Genomic DNA, 23,285 nt, shown 5'->3' on the forward strand with positions numbered 1-23,285 from the left:
TACAGGCCGGTGCTCAATTCACTGAGCCATTTCAGCCAGGGCTGCTTCCTTATTTTTGAATGTTACGTTTGTAATGTTATTTTATACAGACTTTCTTGCATAACTTTATTCAGATATAATTTATATTCCACAGAATTTACCCATCTTAAGTGTATAATTCAGTGATGTTTAGTAGGTATACAGAGTTTTGCAGTGGTCACCACAGTCTTAATTTTAGAACATTTCCATTATCCCAACTAGAAACCTAGTTCCCATTTTGAGTTAATCCCTGTACCCACCACTAATTCAAGTTTAATAGACATTTAATACAAATGCAATCAAACAATACATAATGTTTTTACATTTTACTTCTTTTACTCTGCATCATGTTTTGAGGCTCATTTTCAAAAAATATAGTGTGTTTAAATAATTCATACCTGAATATTATTCCATTGTACGGATATACTACCTTTTCTTTATCCATGTACCATTTGATAGACATCTAAGTTGTTTCCACTTTTTTGTTGTTTTGAATACCACTGCTGTGACCATCCACATTTTTGTCTTTGTGTGGAAATATGGCTTCGTTTCTTTTGGGTGAATAGCTAGGAGTGAATTGCTGTTTCCATGGTAATTTTGTGCTTAACATGAGCTACCGGCAAACTGTTTTCCCAAATGGCTGCACCATTCTTAGCAGTAGTGTATGAGGGTTTCAGTTTCTCCATATCTTTTTTTTTTTAAGTATATTTTATTGATTATGTTGTTACAGTAGTTCCAATTTTTTTCCCCTTTGCTCCCCTCTGCCCAGTATCCACCTGCCCCCAGCAGTCCCACCCCCCTTAGTTCATGTCCATGGGTTGTGCATATAAGTTCTTTGGCTTCACCCTTTCCTGTATATTGTTTTTTAAATAACTTATTTGTTTATTTATTTTTAGAGAAAGGGGAAAGGAGAAAGAGAGGGAGAGAAACATCACTGTGTGGTTGCCTCTCACTCAGCCCACAACTGGGGACCTGAGGTGCAACCTAGTCATGTGCCCTGACTGGGAATCGAACCAGCGACACTTGGCTCGCAGGCCAATGCTCAGTCCACTGAGCCACAGCAGCCCAGACTTCCTATATTATTCCTAACTTCCCCCTGTCTATTTTGTACCAACCAATTATGCTTCTTAATTCCTGCACCATTTCCCCATTTCTCCCCCTTCCCCTCCCAGCTGATAACCCTCCAAATGATCCCCATACCTATGATTCTGTTCCTATTCTGGTTTGCTTAGTTGGATTTTGTTTTTATTTTTTATATTCTGTTGTTGATAGTTGTGAGTTTGTTGTCATTTTAGTGTTCATAGTTTTGATCTTATTTTTCTTAAATAAGTCCCTTTGATATTTCATATAATAATGGCTTGGTGATGATGAACTCCTTTAGCTTTACCTTGTCTGGGAAGCACTTCATCTGCCCTTCCATTCCAAATGATAGCTTTGCTGGATAGATAATCCTGGTTGCAGGTTGCTTTTCATCACATTGAATACTCCTTGCCAGTCCCTTCCTGCCTGCAAAGTGTTCTCGTGAGAAATCAGCTGATAGTCCTATAGGCACCCCCCTGCAGGCAGCTCTCCACCTCTCTCTTGCTGCTGCAAGGACTCTGTCTTTATCTTTCACCTTTGGCATCTCAGTCATGATGCATCCTGGTGTGGTCCCCTCTGGGTCCAGCGCCCCTGGGACCCTCCGTGCTTCCCAGACCTGTATGTCCATCTCCTTCGCAAAATTTGGGAAGTTTTCCTCATTTTTTTCAATTCTTGCTTCCTCATTCTGCACTGCCTGACTGTTTTTTCTTCCTTATGTTCCTAATCATTGGTTTTAACCCCACTTTCCTTCCCTTCACCATTGGTTTTGTGTGGATTTCCTTCGTTTCACTTAGCATAGCCTTCACTTCTTCCCTTATGCATTTGCCGTACTCAAGCATATCTGTCAAGCCTGTGAGCATCTTTTTATCACCAGTGTTTTGAATTCTGCATCTGTTAGGTTGTCTGTCTCCTCATCTGTTAGGTTGGCTATCTCCTCCTCGCTTAGTTTTCCCACTGGAACCTTGATCCGTTCCCCCTTTTGGGCATGTTTCTCAGTCTCCTCATTTTGACAGGCTCCTGTGTTTGTTTGCCTCTGCGTTCCAGGTAGAGCTGTTGCTCCTGTTACGTTGTAAGGGGCGGAGCCTCAGGGATTGTCAGTACAGGTCCACCTGTTTCACCACGTTGTGGCCCTACACGTTGGGGAGGGGTTCGAGAGGGAACAATGCCACGTGCCCAGCACTCGCCCCTTTTCCAGGCACCTCTCCCATTTCCACACCAGACTGGTGCCTCTCTAGCTGCTGTCCTGGCCATCGGTCCCAGAATGGGTGGGTCTGCAGACATTCTAGGACCATGAGAGCCCTTTAAACAAGCGGACTCGGCTGAGACCTGCAGTTTCTGCCTCCACCTAAACCCCACTGGTCTGCATAGTCAGAAGCAATGAGGATTGATTTTCCCCAATGCTGGAACCATGAGCTTTGAGGTCCGGTGAGGAGCTGGGAACGCTCCCCAGGTGTCCCCTCCTGACTTTTTAAAACGTGTGACTGCGCTTTCTACCGGCTTGCTGCTGCTGCTGCCGCCACCACACCATGTCCTCTCTGTCCCAACTCCACCCCTCCTACCTGTCTGGATGAGTATTTCTTCTTTGTATCTTTGTTTGCTGGACTTGCATGCACTTTGATTTTCTGGAACTTCTGGTTGTTTCTAGTTTTGAGGTAGTTGTGTTCCTTCTTAGTTGTGGAGGGAGACGCAGCGTGTCTGTCTATGGCTCCATCTTGACTGGAAGTCCCAGGATGGCATTTTGCAACTTCAGTTTTTAAAAGTAATATATAACTTTCAAAGAGCATTGGTTATGTTTTATCATTAGCCTCTGTGATTAGCAGTGAAAAATGGCTGTTTACAGTATTTTTTTTCCAAAGATTTTATTTACTTATTATCACAGAGAGGGGAAAGGAGGGAGAAAGAGGAGAGAAACATCTATGTGCAAGAGATAAATTAATCTGTTGCCTCTCGCACGCCCCCAACTGGGGGCCTGGCCTACAGCCCAGGCATGTGCCCTGACAAGGAATTGAACCACTGACCTTTTTGGTTTGCAGGCCATTCAGTCCACTGAGCCACACCAGCCAGGGCTTGTTGTTTATTTCTTAAAGCTATCAGAGTTTTATCTACTCCTGCAATCATATGATGAAATCAGCATCTTTTTTCTTTTTTCTGAAAGCCCCTACAGTCTAGCCCTATTAGACTGCCCAGCAAGGGATATTTATTTTTTAATTACTAAAATTTTTTTCAATTACAGTTGATATTCAGCATTATATTAGTTTCAAGTATATATCCTAGTGGTTAAACTGATACTTCCATAACTTATGAAGTGATTTTTACCCCCATAAATAAGTGCAGTACCTCCAACACCATATCTAGTTATTAACAATATTATTGCAGTTGTTCCCTATGCTGTACTTCACATCCCTGTGACTGTTCAGTAATTGCCAATTTGTACTTCTTAGTCCCTTTACCTTTTTCACCCTTTAAAAAAAAAAATCTCACCTGAGAGAGGAATTGCAGGGGGGCGGGGGGAATTGATCGGTTGTCTCCCGTACGCACCTGGACTGGGGATTGAAGCCATCACCCCACAACTTAGGTATGCGACCTGACTAGTTCTCGAACCCGCAGCCTTTTGGTGTACTAGGTGACACTCTAACCTACTGACTCACCCAGACAGGGCTTCACCCCATTTTTTAACAATACAGAGTGGGGTAAAAGTAGGTTTACAGCTCTGGCTGGTGTGGCTCAGTGGATTGAGCACCAGCCTGCAAACCAAAGGGTCGCTGGTTTGGTTCCCAGTCAGGGCACATGCCTGCGTTGCAGGCCAGGTGTCCCCAGTTGGGGGCGCGCCACACATTAATATTTCTCTCCCTCTCTTTTTTCCTCCCTCTCTCTAAAAGTAAATAAGTTATTTTTATGTGAGTTTACAGTTGTGAGTACATGAAACAGTTTACTCTTGTATTATTATTTATTAATCGTTATATTGTTTTCCATATGAACAACTGCAAATCTACTTTTGCCCCACCCTGTATATAGGGAATATATCTTTAATGAGGATTTATTAAAGATTTTGTTAAGATTCTTTCATAAAACTTTTCAATTTAAATATCATATAAAGTATAAATACTATATGTGGAATTGTATAACACGAGTTATTTTATATCTGGTTACAAAAGTCCACTTCAGATTATCCAGCCCGATTGTGGGCAAAGTATTATGCAAAACACTGTGTTTTCGTACCCTTGTTAACAAAGGAATTTTTAGGAGAAAAAGAAAATCAGTGTATCTCATTATTAAAATTGGTAAAAGTTATACCATCTTTACTGTGAAATAGCAAGTCCTTAAAGCTGATGCTCACAAGTAATTTTCAGTGGGTGGTAAAAGATTTTTTTAAAATTGTTGTTCTGTTGTTACAGTTGTCCCAATTTTCCCCTGTTGCTCTTCCCTGCCCCACCTACCGCCTAGCAAAAGTATTTTTAATAATGAATGACTACAGTGTGGCTTGTTTTCTTTTAATTCCAAATATAAGAACTGTTAGAGAAAAAATTAGCAGCAAATAATCCCAGAGTATTAATCGTAGTTAACACTTTGTCTAGGTTGGGTTTTAGATCATCCCTGCCCCTCCCCCCCACCTAGCCTACTTTTGTCCTTTCAAAGTCTTTAAAATTTGTATGCATTACACTGTATTATTAGGAAAGCAGAAGAGATTTCTCTGTACCATTTAACTGAATGCCCGGAAGTATAATCATATTTTATTTGCTTTTACAGGTATTTCCTTGGATATGGCCGCTGTGACAGTAAAGGAAGAATCAGAAGATCCTGATTACTATCAATATAACATTCAAGGTAATCCTATCTAATACAATTTTTCTTTCCAAAATTTATTAGTGGTGAAAAATTTAATTTACCAATTGCCTGAGTTCTTTAAATACTTTTTATTTATTGTTCCTTGATTGGCATATTTACTTGTAATATATCAGTAGAGTAAAATAGATTTAAAAAATGAGGCAGTACAATAAACTCAAAACAATTACAAGGGAAATGTAAAATAGCCATTAATATCCTTAAAAGGTAAAGCAAAAGTGGGACAGTTTAGAATTCAGTTCCAGTTTGTAATATTTGCAAGGAACGAATGGTCTTCTGAAACTTTAATATCTTTTTTTTTAATGTTTAAAAAATTAATTTTAGAGAGGGAGAGAAAACATTTACTTGTTCCACTATACAGTATATGTATTCATTGGTTGATTCTTGTATGTGCTCTGACTGGGATAGAACACACAGCCTTGGTATATTGGGTGGATGCTCTAACCAACTGAGCTATTTGGCTCAAGCATTTAAACTTTAATAGTTTTGTGCAACAAAAACAACTACAAACATTATCATTATCTTAAAAATCTATAAAAGGTAAGACAGGAATGTTTTAGCTACTTCTTGTTACATATCTTTTTGCTTGATTATGAGGAAGGAATTAAAGATTGTAATTTCAAAATGAAGTTTTCTTTTAAGCCTTAATGGATTTTAGTTTAGAATGTTTTCTAGAGTTAATAGTAAGTTTAATTTTTATGCATGTATAAAGTACATCCAACCATTTAAAGAGTAAACTCTGATTAGATTTTTTGTATATGCCTATCAAACCATCTTCACTGCAATCAAGATAATGAAATGTTAGTAACCTCCAAGTTTTCTTGTGTCCTTTTGTCAATTTACTGCTGTCCCCAAGCAAGCACTGATGTTTTCTATCATTTTAAATTAGTTTCCATTTTTTAGAGATTTATATAAATGGAATCATCAACAAGTATGTACTGTTTTATGGGGGAGGAGGTTGCTGCGAATTCCTTCTTTCCATATAATTGTTTTGAAATTCACCCATGGTGTCACATATATCAATAGCTAATTCCATTTTATTACTGAGAATTATTCTATTGTATGGTTATACTGAAATTTGTTTGTACCTTTTGTTTATTGGTGGATGTTTGGTTGTTTCCGTTTGGGTATTAGAAAATAAAGCTGCTGTGAATTTTTGTGTGGAAATATGCCTTCATTTCTCTTGAGTAGATTCCTAGATATGGAATAGCTGGGACTTATGGTAGGTATTCAACTTTTTAAGAAACTGCCAAACTGCTTTGCACAGTGCATGTACAATTTTACATTTCCTTCAGAAGTGTGTGATAGTTCTAGTTGCTTTACATCCTTGTCAACACTTATATGATCAGTCTTAATTCTTTCTTGCCATTTTATTGAGTGTCTTATGATATCTCATTTTGGTTTTAATATGCATTTGTATAATAGATTTAGTTCAATTAAAAAGATAAACCATTATCAGTTCTGGAATATTATAAAAGTGTTATGGATTAATTTATTCTGGTTTGTAATCATGTGGATGAATACTTATATAAATATGTTAAACTGTTTCATAGTGAATTTCATGATTTTTATCTGTCAGTTTTGAACAGTTATTGCTTGTGAAATTAGGAATTGCATGGCTAAAAAAGTGAGATAAATTTGAGGGTTTTTAATTAAGAAGTTAAAACTTTGGAAAATATTTAGCCTTCATAGCAGTTGTTGGTACCTTAAAATATGCATGAATTTTTAAAATACTGTTTAATATTCTCTTTTTTCCCCCAACAGATTAAGTTGTGAAATAATAAGTTTACCTTTGTTTTTAATATTGTCTTTTCTTTAAAGATTTTATTTATTTATTTTTAGAGAGAGGAGAAGGGAGGGAGAAAGGGAGAAAAACGTCAATGTGATATTTGCTTCCCCAACGGGGGACCTGACCTGCAACCCAGGCATGTGCCCTGACCGAGAATTGAACCGTTGACCCTCTCATTCTCAGGCTGTCACTCAACCCATTGAGCCACACCAGCCAGGGCTAGAATTTTTTTTTAACATTTTTGTTATGTCAACCATGATTATAGAAGCTTTTTTTTTCTTGTTTCCTTTTGAAATTGGGAGTGTGAGTTATTTTAAGGTGATGCCTGAGTAATAAAGCTGGAAATCAGACATATGAGAGGGGAAAGATTGTCTGAAATGATAATATCTTAAATGCAGTTGAAGAAGGTGGGAGCTAGACAACATTTTTTGTTTTGTTTTGTTTTTTAAATTGAGCGATTTGAGAGATAAAGTTCATGCAGTTTGTATATTTTTCTTAATAATTGAATTTTGACAGTTCCTTTTGTATTCTGAATAAAAGTTCTTTTTTAAAAATATGCTTTATTGATTATGCTGTTACAGTTGTCCCAATTTCTTTTCCCTTTGTTCCCCTCCACCCAGTGACCTCCACCCTTCCAGTTGTTCCCCCTGCCCTTAGTCCATGCCCATTGGTTGTGCATGTAGTTCTTCTCAACATCTTCCTGTCTACTCCACTACCTCCTACTATGCTTCTTAATTCCTGTACCATCCCCCTCCCCATTGACCTGTCCCCATAATGTTCTTCATACCTATAATTCTTTTCCCATTCTTGTTGCCTATTTAGTTTGCTTTTGTTTCGATTCCCTAGATTCTGTTGTTGGTTGTTGTGATACAGTTTTCATTTTAATGTTCATACTTTTGTTCCTCCTACTTCTAAACAAGTCCGTTTAACATCTCATATAACAGTGGTTTGGAGCTGATGATTTCCTTCAGTTTTACTTTGTCTTGAAAGCACTTTCTCTACCCTTCTATTCTGAATGACAGCTTCACTGGATAGAGTAATTGTGGTTGTAGGTTTTTGCTATTCATTCCTTTGAATATTTCTTGCCAGTCCCTTGTTGCCTGCAGAGTTTCTTTTGAGAAGTCAGCTGATAGTCTTATTGGGGCCCTTTTGTATGTAATTCTCTTCTTCTCTCTTGTTGCTTTTAAGATTCTCTCTTTATCCTTAATTTTTGACATTTTGATCATAATGTGTCTTGGTGTGGTTCTCCCTGGGTCCAGTTTGTTTGGAACTCTCTGTGCTTCCTGGACCTGTAAGTCTATTTCCTTCCCCAAGTTAGGGAAGTTCTGCTTCATTATTTTTTCACATAATCTTTCAATTTCTAGTTCTTCTTCACCTTCTGGCAGCCCTATGATTTGGTTGTTGGCCCGCTTATCGCTGTCCCATAGGTTTCTGAGCCTCTCCTCATATTCCTCACTTCTCATTTCCTCTTAATGCACTGGTTGACTGTTCCTTCCCTATGTTCTGATTTGTTGATTTGATCCCTGGTTTTCTTGCCCTCACCACTAGTTTTGTATGTGTTTTTGTTCATTTCAGCAGGACTAGCCTTCATTCCTTCCCCATCTTGTTTAAGATCTGCTGTTAGGTCTGTAAGCATTTTCATAACCAAAGCCCTGAACTGATTTCCTATCTGCCGCTTCCTTAGATTAGATATTTGCTGTCTGGTCAGCTGTGTCACTGGGATCTCTATCATGATCTGTACCATCCTGACCGTTTTGTGTTTATCTTTGCTTCCTGGGCAGGGCTATCACACCTCCTATGCTATAGGGGGCGGAGCCCCGTGCACTCATCACAACCGGGCAACCCATCATCTCACCATGCTGTGGTGTTTTCTGCGGGGGGTGAGGGTCCAAGATGGATTCCTGCCATTCACTCTCCTCTTTGAGACTGGGAGCCGCCTCCTCTGTCCCTACCCCCTTTAGGCCTCACAGTCCAAGACAATGGAGGTCTGCCTTTCCCGGCTTTGGAATCACAAGCTGACTGGTCTGGTCTGCAGCTGGTGGTGCTCCCCAGGTGCTTCTCACCTCCCCTTAAATACGGGTATCTGTGCTTACCGCAGTCCCGCTGCCGCTGTCACCGCCACTGCTGCTGCTGTCAGCACAACTTGACCTCTCTGCCCCGGCTTTGCCCCTCCTACCCGTCTGGACGAGCACCATTTCTTTATAACTTTGTATGTTGAACTTCCATGTAGCTTTATGTTCTGGAACTTCTGGTTATTTCTGGTTTTGTGGTAGTTGTATTCCTTCTTAGTTGTGGAGGGAGATGGAGAGTGGCAGTCTAGGCCTCGCATCTTGGCCAGAGGTCTCCTGTGTGTGTTTGTATCTGTGTCTTAGGTAGAGCTGTTGCTCCTGTTAGGTTGTAAGGGGCAGAGCCTTAGGGATTCGTCAGTAACAGACGACCTGTTTCACCACATTGTGGTGCTGTATGTGGGGGAGGGGTCTGAGAAGGAACAATGCCGCCTGCCCAGCACTCGCCCCTTTTCCAGGCACTTCTCCCACTTCCGTATGGGACTGGTGCCTCTCTCGCTGTTGCCCGTGCTGTTGTTTCCATAGTGGATGGGTCTATGGACATTCTAGGACCGTGGGGGCCCTTTAAACAAGTGGACTCTGCTTAGACACTAGCAGTTTCTTCCTCTGTCCCATCCCCCACTGGTTTGCACATCAAAAACAATGAGGCTTGATTTTTCCCCAGAGTCTGGTGAGGAGCTGGCAACACTCCCCAGGTGTCCCCTCCTCACTTCTTAAGACGTGTAACTGTGCTTTCTGCCAGCCTGCCATTACCGCCGCTGCTGACACCACCACACTTCGTCCTGTCCACCCCGGCTTCTCCCCTCCTAACTGTCTGGATGAGTATTTCTTCTTTATATCTTTGTTTGCTGGACTTCCATGCAGCTTGATTTTCTGGAACTTCTGGTTGTTTCTAGTTTTGAGGTAGTTGTATTTTTTCTTTGTTGTGGAGGGAGATGCAGCATGTCTGTCTATGCCTCCATCTTGGCCAGAAGTCTGAGTAAAATTTCTTTGTTGTGTGATTTGCAAATTTATGTTTTTTTTCTTATAGGGATTGTGCTTAAGTATCATAGCTAAGAAATCTTAGCTGGATCCAATGTCACAGAGATATTTCTTGTTTTATAAAACTTTTTATAGTTTTACACATGGGAATGTGATCATTTAGACCTAGGTTTTGTACAGTTTGCAAGAAAATGAGATTAAACTCATACATAGGAATATTTTTTTCCCAGCATCATCTGTTGAAAAGGCTGTTCTTTTTCCATTGCATTACCTTTATTATCTCTGTCAGTTTCTTGAGTATATCCTAATACAATGATCTCTGTGTCTGTCCTTTAGCCAGAATTACATTGTCTTGAAATCATATTGTGAGAGTCCTTCAAAATTGTTTTTTCAATATTATTTTGCCTATTTTAGCTCCTTACCTTTTCATATGAATTTTAAAAATCAACTTGTTGATTGGTTAAAAACTCCTTTGGGGATTTTAATGACAGTTGTGCTGAATCTGTAGACTAACTTGGCTTGAATATTTTAATATAGAATCTAATAAATCATGAGCATGGCATATATATCTTAACTCTTTAGCTCTTCCTTGATTTCTTTCATCAGTGCATTGTTTTCAGAATAGAGATCTTGTATATACTTTGTGAGGTTAATATCTAAATAAGTGTTTTTTGGTGTTAGTAAGTGGTACTGTTCTTTTACATTTCAGCTTCCAACTATTTATTGCTAACTACAATAGATTTTTATGTGCTGACCTTGTATTTTGTGACCTAGTTAAAATTCACTTACTAGTTCTAGCAACTTTGGGTAAAATCTTTTGGATTTTCTAAACAGACGTTGTTATTGATTTTCTTTTTTCTTTCTTGTGTTAATTGTACTGGCTGGGATCATCTAGTGTTATGTTGAATTGGAGTAGTGAAAGCAGACAATCCTATCTTGTTCACAGTTTTAGAAGAAAATCTCAGTATGATAGCTGTGGGGTTTTCATTGATTTGTGTCAGTAAGAGTTTTTATGGTGATTGGATGCTTGTGAAAGTTTTTTATTGCATCTGTTGAGGTGATTACCTGGTTTTTCTAGTTTAGAATGTTCACATGGTAATTGACAATTAATTTCCAAGTGTTGAATCATCCAGGTATTCCTGGGATAAACCCTACTTGGTTAATTTTTATTTATTTATTTGTATTTTTTATCTTTACTTGAGGACATTTGTTTAATTGCTTTTAGAGAGGAGGGAGCCAGGGAAAGAGGGAGAGAGAGGCGAGGGGAAAAGGAGGGGAAGAGAAAGAAAAACTTAAGTGAGAGCTGCCTTCTCACGTGCCCTGATCTAACTGCAACCTGGGTTTGTGCCCTGACCAGGAATTGGACCCACGACTTTTTGGTCCACAGGAGGTCACTCCAACAAATTGAGCCACACCGGTCAGGTCCCTACTTGGTTAATTTTTAGGTGTCTTTTAATAGTTATATGACCATTCAGTTTATGTGTTTCTTCTTGAATGATTCAGTACATTGTATCCTTTAAGGGATTTGTATATTTTGTCTTTAAGGTATTTTTCATTTTAATGTTTGTAAGGGTTTATTGTGATCCCTCATTTCCAGTTTTGTAATTTGTGTCCTTTTTTCTTGGTTGGTATAGCTCAGGTTCGTCAAGCTTGACAATATAGATATTTAGATTAAATAGTTAAGTGTTGCTATCTGTCATATGCTATGTATTGTAGGATGTTTAGTAAACTCCGTGACCTCTAACCACTAGAGAGATATCAGTAGCAACTTCCTAATTATGAGAATTAAAAATGTGTCTAGACATTGCCATTTCTCCTGGGGAACAGTATCATTTCTAATAGAGAACCATTGGTCCAGCTCTATAGTTTCTCAAAAAATATTTTTCCTCAATGGTCCAGCTTTTATTTTGTGATTTTTTGCTCTTATGCTTTTTTTTTCCCTGCTTGCTTTATTTTTGTTTTTACTTTGTTTCTTAAGATAGAAGCTGAAATAATTGATTTGAGGTCTTTTCCAGTATAAGCATTTAATGCCATAAACTCCCCTCTTAAGCATTAATTTAGCAATACCCCATAAACTTTGTGTATTTTCATTCAATTCAAAATATTTTCTAATTCCTCTTGCGGTTTCCTCTTTGTCCTGTGGTTTACGGAGAAGTGTATAGTTTTAATTTCTCTATACTTCTGGACTTTTCAGATGTCTTTCTGTTACTGATTTTTAGTTTATTTCTTTTTGTGCTTAGAGGACATTCTTTAACTAATTTCATTTAATTTTGTTAAGGTTGGTTGATAAAGTGGTACAAATCCATTATATCCTTACTGATTTCTCTTGTCCTATGAGCTGTAGTAGTGCAGAAATGTCCAGCTGCCTCTGTGGGTTAATCTGTTTCTCCTTTCGTTTCTGCCATTTTGCTTTATGCGTTCTGAAGGTCTGTTGTTAGGTGTCAGTATTATAGAAGTTCTTTTCTCTTGGGCTGCCTTCCTGGCAATCAACACTTGGCCTGACTTGTAACAGCCTAGATCAGTGTAGTCTGTTTTTGTATTTCATATAAATAGAATCCTTCAGTATGTACTCTTTTGCTTTAGACTTCTTTTGTAAAACAATTTGAGAGACATATTGTTGGGTGTACTTCATTTCTTTGCATTGCTGTATTATGTTTCTAAAATGGTTTTTAAAGTGAATTGTTTAAAATCTACAATCAAATTGTACATCTGTCCAGGTTTACTGAAAATCATTTGTTGTCCTCATCTTCCACATGACATAACATGGTAGATATGTAATTGACACCCCTCTTTGAGCTCTCCCAAGTCACCACTTTTTTTCCCTGTTCCTCCTGAGTTAACCATTTTCTTGATATGAAGGTTGTCCTTCTTGATAACGCTTTTATACTTTTCCCTTGTATATAATTCCACAGAAGTGTCTCTGTGTGTGTATCTATGCACATGTATTTTATGTATAATATTTTTTAGTTTTTAAGCTTGACACAAATGGAATCATGCTATATACATTATTGTGTGTGTTCTTGTGTGTCATTCAATACCAGTTTTCAAGATGTATGTATTTTGTCACATGTAGATTCAGTACTGTCATTGTGGTAGTAAGTTATGTTGTGATCATTTGTTCGTTCTTCTACATAAGTACATTTATATTTTCTTCCCAAACTTTGGTATTTCCTAAGAGGCTTGTACAGACCTCTGCATACATGTCAGTCTTCTTGTAAGATAGTGATACTTAGATGTGAGTGTTGGTAATGTTTGATTTTCACAATGATTAGTAGACACCACTAGCATTTTGAGGTTCAAATATGCTGCCTATCATAGGATGAATAAAGCCCAAATGTATGCTGTTAAAACATGTAGCTAAAATTAAGCATCATAGATAATTTGAAATCTCAGTGATCTATGACAGTATGATAAAAGAAATTAAAATTTAGCAATATTAATTTGAGGCCAAAAAGAAAAAAGTAATAGGTGTAAACAGTAAGACTACTTAATATATATAGTAATAAGTCACTAAGTTGATTCGTCGTCGTCGTCGGCAGCCGTCCGTCTCGAGAGACGATGGCGTAGCTTCCTGAGAGTCTATCTGCACCGCCGAGAATGGCTGTGCAGTCCGATTCGGGAGTGACAATCCCTGCCGCACTTGGTACAGGTGAAGGCAGATGGCTGTTGTTGCTGCTGCTGACGCTGCTTCCGCCTCGATCTTTTCTGGACCGCCTCCTCCTTGCGTGCAGCCTCCGCGCGTGACGTACCTTGTCTGACCGCGAGCCTCCAGGCTAGGCGGTCGTCTGCTTGAACTTCCCATGTGTTGAGATTGATGGAGCATTGTGTCATGTCCTTTTTGCAGATGTCTTTGAACCGCAGTTTTGGGCGCCCTGTCATCCTCTTGCCTTCTGCTAGCTCGCCGTAGAGGAGGTCTTTGGGGATACGGCCTGCATCCATTCTTTTGACATGGCCGAGCCACCTGAGGCGTCTCTCGCTAAGAAACTAAGTTGATTAAGCAATCATTAATTTATATACCTAACAATGTAGCCTCAAAATAAAAGTAGAACTGAAGAATTGGCATAATTATGACATATTGACAGATCTATAGTTATTGAATACTTATAAATGATAAATAGAATATTTGAACTCTACAGTATATCTAGAACTCTGTACCCAGCAAATAAATGTTTATTTACTAAGCATGGATCTTTTACAAAAATTGACTTTATACTTGTTCAGAGATAGCCTTAAAAAAATTCCCTGAACATAATGTAATTTAGAACTTAGTAATAAACAAGTTATTTAAAATAGAAATCCTATGTAATGAGAAGCCTAAGAAATGTGCTTTGACTTAAAGAGGACCTCATAAAAAATAATTTAGAACAGAACAATATTGAAAATGCCACATAGCTAAACTTGGGGAAAAGTAGTTAAAGCGACATTTAAAAGTCAGTTACTATCCTTTGGTATCATGTAATTAACTTTTTTCTGTATATTTTTACCCAGGATCACATGACTAGGAAGCAGTGAATCTGGCATTTAAATTCAGGTCTCTTTCCTTCAGTGTCTTGCTTTTAGTTGTGATTCCAAATACAATTTTTGTGTTTTCTATGAAATTGTGTTTCTCTAGGATGTGTCCTTTGCTTATAATGTGTGGTTTTGTGCCTCTGTGATATTCCTCATGCATTAGCAAGCCAAAGAGTCTCAGGATATTTTCCAAATAATACTCGGAGATAGTTTGTACTCATATTCATACAAGAAGATGTTTTATGTTAAGTGGTCATTGAAAACAGTTTTTTCCTACTTTTAATGTTCCATTACTAAAATGCTTGAATAATATATGCAAGTGTGTTACCATAATCTATATAGCATTTTGTGAAGGTTTAATGAACCAGAAATACTTTATATATTAATAATCAGAAAGAACCATGTTAATTATTAAAAAGTGCTTATGAATCTGCAGGAAAGGGGGATTCTGAATTAACCGTTAGTTTGTCATGTTTCTATTTCAAAGGAGATTCAAGCTTACTAATAGCTTAATTACATGATTTTAGAGATCCTAAGAAAGGTATAACAATTTGTACGTTTTTCTTCAGTATGACAAAAGATTAAGCAAATATTTGTCAAGGAAGGAACAAATATACCTTGTAAAATAAACCTGCACTTACAATCTGTATGATGAAAAAGTTGCAGTTTGCTGTTATGAACCTTCTACTGTTTTTAAAAAACCCATGTTCACCATTTTAGACATATCATTCCCATTCAATTCATATGTCTAGTCATTTTCAAAATTTCTTTTGACTGTCCATATATGAATTTATCTGAGCACAATTTTTTCATTCACTGAGACTATAAACCAACACCACTCATTTTGTCATTTTTCTTTAATTTTGCCTTTTTTTTTTTTCATGAAAAGGCTGTATTCCATATCTTTCACCCAAATATCTTTACTAAAGTGACCCAAAATATATTTTTGGGATTGCTTTTGAAGTATTATCTTTGTATTCCAAAGCAGGCCCTTCTGAAACTGATGATGTTGATGACAAACTCCCCCTTTCGAAGTCTTTGCAAGGTATATATAACTTTTCACTTCCATTTTCCCACATACTGTTTTTATTCAATGTTTCTTTATATTAGACGGACTGTGTTTTTGTATTTATATCTGTATTATTACTTTTCTAAATGGAAAAGGAAAAAATGTATTGGCCTTTTTTAAAAAAAAAAAAAAAAAAACAAATGAACTTCACAAGCAACAATTTTTCAAAACCAATTTTCCCTTTTGTGAATCTAGTAATGAATCTCGAAATGGGTACATGACACACTTTCATATTTAAGGTAAAGTACACATTTATAAATACCTTATATCAGAATAGTCAGAAGTAAGGTTTTTATTGTATAGTTAGTAATGTAAATATCGATAAGGTCATGTTTATACTTAGCTTTTTGAAAGATTGTAAAATATCACTTGTAAATCCCTAAGTTCATTAATTGAATACTTTTTTGAAAATTTTTGTAGTGTTTCCTAACTTGACAGTCATAGGCTATTTGTGATGGTTTTTACTTCTATCTTATCCTGGCTTTGAGCATCTTAAGATTTATTTTCTTTAGCTTTTAATGTAAATGTAATTGCTTATTTCAGATTTTGAAAGAACAAAAAGGACACAAAGAATCCTTGTTTACACGCACTCTTGTGATAATTGGAAGGTGGAACAACCACCTTAAGTGTTTTTATTCTTTACCCAATCTTTGCTTTTTTAAGTATTGGTCTCTTCTCCATTACCTCCCATTCCTTTGACCTCACTCACATCTTTGTTTTCTTCACCATTAGAGTCAAAGAACCTAGTGCTTCATAAATCCAAATGTTAAAGTTTTAAAAAAAGAAGGAATTGTCTCTGTGTTGAAAATATATTGAAAAAGTTAAAGAATAAATTATGGATCTAGATTTATAGATTTGCTTAGTATTTTGAGCTTAGGTGAGTTTTTATAATATGAAGTGGAAAAGAATCCCAAGATAATTATGGTGTTATAAAGCTAGACTTTGAAAACAAAATTGTTTGACCTCAGGATGGCATTTCAAATTCAAAAACACTGGACACTGAATGACAGTTTTAAAAACTAATGAATCGTTTTAAAAACCAAGGTAAAATATATTTAAAACCTATGTCTCAGTGTTTAGTATAGTTTCTGAAATTAGTTATCAATGGATGACAAAATAAACTTGATTTTGCTTCCCTTTCCCCCAATGGGACTTATTTTTACTCAAAGGTAATATAGTTATATACATTGGCAGTGATTTTCAACTGTTTCCATGTTAGTAGCTCAGGCATGTAAGGACACAGGATGAATATTTGGGGGCAGTTTGGGTGCTTAATTCTAAGTGGCTCTCTAATGTTTTAGTTGACTCTTTTCCTATTTATGAGTAGAGCCCCCGCACTAGTAGGATGAGCCTGTTTACCTTGTGACTGCCTAACCTGATACATTGCTTTATGTTCCAGTTTGTAGAAGCAGGCAGATTATATTACCTGAATTAAAATGCTTTTGAGACTAAAGGTAGTATCTTAAATTTTAACTTACAAATTTCTTTTAAGCTCAACTTTGAATAAATAATGGGGATTGAGTTTCCATGGCTTCCACCATAGTAAAAATGGAAAGCAGGGAACATTTCACAGCAAAATCTGAACTTGTTTATCTAGACTTAATAGAACCTATGAGCAAGCAGTGTTTTTTTGTGTGTGTGCGTCATTGGTAGATGAGCAGGGTACTTTGAAACGTAATTGTTCCGTTTCTCAAATTGTAACAACTATGAGTAGTTATATTGTGTAATTACAGCAACTAACTATAAATCCCCAAACCTCCTTAGGTTCACACTATATATTTTACATTTTAAAATAATTTTTTGAGTTTTCAAATAGAAGTGTTAAGTGTTTTCTGAATTAGATCACATTGTTTGAAATAACTACTAAGGAGTTAAAGAATCAGTGTGTATATGTTGTATTATATGTTTTAAATTGTTTGTATTGTTACCTAGTTTCTTTTCTTTCAATGTAGGTTTTTATTGGTTTATTATATGTGGTTTATTTTCTTTTTAGGAAGCCATAATTCTTCAGAGGGCAATGAAGGAACAGAAATGGAAGTACCAGCAGAAGGTTAGAAATAAAGGGATTTTTATTTCTAAAAATAAAAATCTTTATCTGTATTATGCTTGTTCTATATAATAGAGAATACTATCCTTAAAACATCTTATTTGGAAATGAAAGATGATTGTTTTGGTATGCCTTCTTAGCCAACAGGTTTTGTTTGTAGTCCTAAGATGTAAAATACCTCTTTTACTGTACTGAATAATAAAGCATATGGGGATGAAAACTTAAGGGGTAAGTAAAACACTTCCTGATGCAAAATGCTGCCCTTTTTTCCCTGGTCTTCTTGTGCCGTATTAACATGTTTAAAGAAAGAAAGGCTTCAGTATTTTAGAATTGTGATTATTACTGGCTCTGTTTCTATTTCAGTTTTCAACATACTATTTAATGGTGTCATTTTAAAAAGTAGGGTAATAAATTCTACATAAGATTAATAAAAGAAAATTTTCCTCTCTGCTTAATTTATACCCACAACTACCCCATGAACCACGTTTTCTAATTACCAGCCATCCTCCTTTACTCTCTGGATTGAATGAATGTTTTAACTGCGGTACAGCTTTTTATGTTATTGGAACCTTGAGTTAAGCTGTTAGCATGTAGATTGGCTTCCTGTTTCTAAGTGGTTTATATAGTTTCAAAAGAATTTTTGTATGTTGTTCCCAAGGAAAATGACTGGTAAGGTAATCGAATCTTGTTTTAGAATTAATATTTATCTCATAAACTGGTTGTGTTGTACCTTATTTTTCTAGGATAAAAATGAAGTCTGTTCTGTAACTTTTTACTCCATATATTTTCTTTTTTTTTTTTTTCTTTCTTTTAAATCATTACTTTGATTTTTTACACTCTCTGAGTGGAGGGAGTTCTTAAGGTCCCTGGAATGTTGGCTGATCTTTCCAAATTCAATTTTAGAATTAAGGTTTCTAACTAGAATACATTTCTTGCAGAAATATTAAGATGCTCATTTTAAACATTTTAGGGGTTTTTTTTGAGACCTTTTTATAGAAGATGGTGTACATGAATTTTTTTTCCCTGTATGGAGGTTAACTAAATATTTTCTCTGTAACAAAATCTTTTATTTTGAATAGGTAGTATTTACAGTGTAATATCTATATATAAGATACATTAGGACAGGTTTCATCAGGCACTATGAATTACTTCATAGTTTACAATTCTATCATTAAATATTAGGCTTTTAAATATTACATTTTTGAGGAGATTTTTATTGTCGTATTGCAGTGTTAACAGAGTTGAATCAAACCTGGGGTCTGGTCTTCATTCCTTTACTAACCAATAAACATAATCTTTGGCAAATCAATTAATCTCTCAACCTTTTCAAAATCAAAGAGAGTTGATGAAGATACTTTCTAGCTTCTAGCACTAACATTCTGATATACATATATTTGTTTTGTGCAGTAACACAAATATTAATAAAATATTTCATTTTAAAAAGTATCTTGCATATAAAGTTAGGGGATTTAGTCCTGTATGATTTTTATAGTCATTGTCTTAGTCTAAAGGTCCCCACTGCAAAGAACTGGTTTAATTTAACAATTAAACCACTCCTAAGATTCCTGAAAGCAGAGGAGAAATATAAAAACAGGGGGGAAAAGCCTTTGTTTTTATTCTAGCATTTTCTAGTTACAGTAGGAAAACAACTGTGACTTTATTATAATCTTAAATCTAAAAATACAAGTTTTTTGAGTCCATCAATGCAGGTAACTTGGTATCATCTGATAGTTTTTCAGAGATTTTCTAATTTTTGTTTTTTTATCCCTATTTCTAATTAAAGGGGTCAGATATTTTTTAATATGATGAAATAAAATGCCAGTAAAATTTTATAGTAGGCTGCTTTTTGAGTATCAGGTCAATAAAATGTTGAAACATATAGAAAGTGCTTTATAATGAATGTCATTTTAGAATTTTATTTTTTTCAAGATTCTACTCAACATGTCCCTTCAGAAACAAGTGAGGACCCTGAAGTTGAGGTGACTATTGAAGGTTAGTTATTGAAAAGCCTTGATTCCAAAAGTTTACTTCTGGTCATAAAAAACTTGTCACATTCACATTTCTAAGTATGCATTTCATTCATTCTTAAAGGAAACTTGTGATAAGAATTGAAGCATATATGTGTATGTCTGACCAAAGCAGCCTGCTTCCCAGAAGTGCACCCAGTGCTTTGGGAGTTTTAGACAAAAAAAGTAAGCCTTGAAAATGAGCGGTGGGCCAGGCTATCCTTCCTGTCATTGGGAATAAAAATGAAAACTATGACCAGACTGGATGCACATGAAATCAAATTCTGTAATCTGTTATTGGGTTGTGATAGCTAGATCTAATTAGTATCAGTAACCCCTGATATCTGTTTGAGTCAAGTGGAGAAGGAAGTGTTGATAGTTTAGTCAATTTTTAAAGCTAGTTTTTCCCCTAAAATTCTTTTAGAGGCTAATATATAACCTGTTCTTAAAAACTGTTTTTGAATCAGTAGCTACAAATACATTCTGAACTAATCTTTATGGCTAAAGTTGCTTTAAACCTAGTTTTTCCTTCTTCAAAAATAATGAATGCAGATGAGCCAGTTCTGAATTATGTAAAAATTCACCTAATATAATTATTAACAGTATAATACTTCATATTTAATAATTAAGTACATATTGATTTTTTTCCTTTTACATTGTCCCACGCTACTCCTCTATAAGTTTTTTCCCCTCACAGTAATTCTTTCCTAAGGAAAAATATTGAAACAAAACAACAAATTACACTATGTTATGTTTACACCTGCCCTGCTCTAAATCTAAAGTCCCTGTACTCACTTCATCGTGTATACATCTAAAAATAATTTGATGTATGTATACACATGTATATATATTTAGTTATATAAAGTACATGCTGTCAGCATATACAACATTATAATGAACATTTAAAATACACATATATCACATTTCCCATAGGTTTTTTTTTTTCTTCCCCATAACCACACATCTTGGTACTTCATCTTTTTGTTTTTTTAATTGCTGCATAGCTTTCCTTGGGTTTATCTTTCTCTTTCTCTCTTTCTTTCTCTTTAATAGCATGTCTCCTCCTGGTGTCACTTGGTTTTTTATAGTATTTGGCTACTTACAACTAACTACTCAAAATGTATGTCTTCTTTGCTTCTGAAAAAAATAAGTTGATTGGTAGCTTTCATCTGAGATTTTTCTCATCCTTCATGTCTCAAAATAATATATATATTTCTTTAATCATTAATGTAATTTTACTAACCTAAAAATTTTGAATTGTATATAGTTTACCTTTAAATAATTTAGTTTTTATTTATAAACCTCATTAACTATCAGAAAAGGAAATCTTAAGTGTGTATAAATATTGTAAATACTGAGAATTTTGTCCTTTCTCTACAGATAGGGAAAATAGATTATTATTAAAATTTATTTGGACAAAACTTCAAATAGGAAAATAACAAAGTTATTTTTTATTATATCTTAGAGCAGATAAAAGCTATATTAAAATTGTTTAGAAAGTAAACACATGCTTTTTACAGTATAAGACCTTTAAAGAGATGTTAATGATAATCACAAAATAAATGGTTCATGAACCTGAAATGTGTCATTCTTTTCAATTTTAAGTCTTTGGAAGGAGTGATAAATCCTATTTTTTTAAACTAAGATAGACTACAAAAAACTTCTATCATCCAAACTTATCAATAAATAGTAGAATTTTGCTATATAGGTGGCTTTATGTTCAGAAGACCAGTGAAATACCAGGTCTGTGTTAAGTAATTACTTTACAGAGTAGATTTTTTCCATGGCACATATGTTTGTGAACAAGCTATGTATCAACCTTAATTAAATTGCTAATTGTTTTTTATCAGTACATTAAGGAGGGTAAAATTTAAGTCTGATATTAACAAGGAAGGTCAAATCAGAACTTGCATATCTGTTTGGTAACTTCTATTTTTTCTGGAAAGATTGCAAAATGGTAGAAACTCATTAAATATCTATAGTTAGGAAATTAACTTTTGGTATATCCTTATAATAGAAAAAATATACAGGCACTGAAATTGTGATATTTTTTGTTTGTTTAATGTAAATAATCCAGAAAAAGACCCCTATTGTCATATGTTTAGTGGGGGGAGAAATTCCTGCCTTTCATGAACAAGGCAAGCTTGAAAGGAAAAGTGTATATAGAGAATGATGTTAGTTTTGTTCCGAAAAATACTGGAAGAAGAAGATAAATGAAGATAATCCTGCATGCCTGTGGATGACTTATTTTCTCCTGTTGTATCTTTCTGCATTTTCCAAATAGTTTATAGAGAAGATTAAAAAAATAACTTGGTCATGTAAGTTTGTCAGGTTTTCCACAGTACTTTAACTATGATATACTTATTTGAAATTATGTGGAGTTATGAGAGGGCTAATTGGCACTAATGCGGGTGCTCTATCTCTGCAGGATAACATTCCTTATCCATTGCTGGTGGTGTGTGCTCTTCCATTTGTGGCGATCCACCTGTACTGAAATCAGTGGTACACACTTCTAAGTTGTGTGCCTTTGGGTGTGAGAAGTAGCCCTTGGAATAATATGACTGTGCAGGCCTTAATTTCATAAACATCATGTCTATGTTCTAGGGTAAAATCAAGTTGCTGTTAACATCTTTGTTGTGTGCTTATCTTTGATCTATGCAGAGAAAATCTTACTTCGGCCTTGTTTGAGGTCTAGCTGTCATGGACAAGCTAATATGGGAAGTTTTTTCCTCTAAAAGAGGTTTATTAATCATGCAGTTCTCTTTTAGGGCATTGTTCCCCAAACCTGAGCCACTCACATATGTTCATTCTGCTGTGGCCTAACCTTACCCTATTCATTACTTAGTTTTTTCTTCAAATTGATTTTATCCCTGGCTGGTGTGGCTCAGTGGACAGCAAACCAAAGGGTCACTGGTTCAATTCACAGTCAGGGCACAGGCCTGGGTTGCGGGCCAGGTCCCCAGTTGGGGGCACATGAGGGGCAACCACACACAGATGTTTCTCTCCCTGTTTTTCTCCCTCTCTTCCCCTCTCTCTAAAAATAAATAAATAAAACCTTTAAAAAAGTTGATTTTTTAAATAAATTCATTAAAAAATTAATTTTGCATCTTCCAGAGTGAAACTATCTTTGAAATATTTAAATTTTTTTGTCTCATATACATTTAAAAATATACATAAATATTTCCAAAAAAAGAATGCAATTCTGCATATAGTTGGTTCACATTACCACATACAGTACATGGACTACAATTTGGATAACACTGTTTTAGAGCTTCAGTAGTTGGATTACCTGCCATCCTCTGGTGGTATCCTTTTATGTGAAATTCATGCTTAGAACCTTGGTTAATACTTGATGCTGCATGTAATTAAGAATTACACTGTTCAAACGTTCATTTAATTATTCTATAAATACCAAGCAACTTGTGTGCACTGGGGAAGGACTTACTAGGTGCCGAGGATTTAGGAGTGAGCAAGGCAGGCAAGGTTTTGACAGGTTCTGTCCTTCACTTGGGAGAAGCAAGGCTGCTCTGTTGCAAAAGTCTGAGAGCAGAGCACAGTGGTAACAAGAATCCAATTTAGAACTCTAGTTATCTAGGGCCGCTGACACGGCGCTTTAGAATAGGATGCTGTAAGTGGACATAAGGAGTTGAATTCTGGGTATGTTCTAAAGATAGAGCTGATATGCTTTTCTGTTGTCATTGTTTTATTATTGTGCTTATCTTTTTTTAAAATAAAGATTTAATTTATTTATTTTTAGAGAGGGGAAGGGAGGGAGAAAGAGAGGGAGAGAAACATCAATGTGAGAGAGAAACGTTGATTGCATGCCCCCAACTGCGGATCTAGCCCGCAACCCAGGCATGTGCCCTGACCGGGAATT

The 23,285-nt window shown here is 35.9% G+C and overlaps 1 protein-coding gene across 7 annotated transcripts in view; it reads left to right on the forward strand.

Moving 5' to 3' along the window:
* Positions 1–23,285, forward strand: part of GTF2I (general transcription factor IIi) — a 130,601-nt gene that overhangs the window by 55,599 nt on the left and 51,717 nt on the right. The window contains exons 9-12 of one of the 7 annotated variants that reach the window (XM_090276898.1): positions 4,846–4,923; positions 15,272–15,331; positions 17,349–17,405; positions 19,332–19,394. In XM_090276898.1, the coding sequence (XP_090133024.1) occupies positions 4,846–4,923; positions 15,272–15,331; positions 17,349–17,405; positions 19,332–19,394 (258 nt within the window). Of the gene's footprint in view, positions 1–4,845; positions 4,924–15,271; positions 15,332–17,348; positions 17,411–19,331; positions 19,395–23,285 lie in introns of those variants that run through there. The other 6 variants (XM_090276893.1, XM_090276895.1, XM_090276896.1 and 3 more) reach the window with 6 other exon arrangements.

The sequence above is a fragment of the Furipterus horrens genome, unplaced genomic scaffold (genome assembly GCF_987537825.1).
Source record: "Furipterus horrens unplaced genomic scaffold, mFurHor1.1.pri manual_scaffold_5, whole genome shotgun sequence".
Lineage (NCBI taxonomy): Eukaryota > Metazoa > Chordata > Mammalia > Chiroptera > Furipteridae > Furipterus > Furipterus horrens.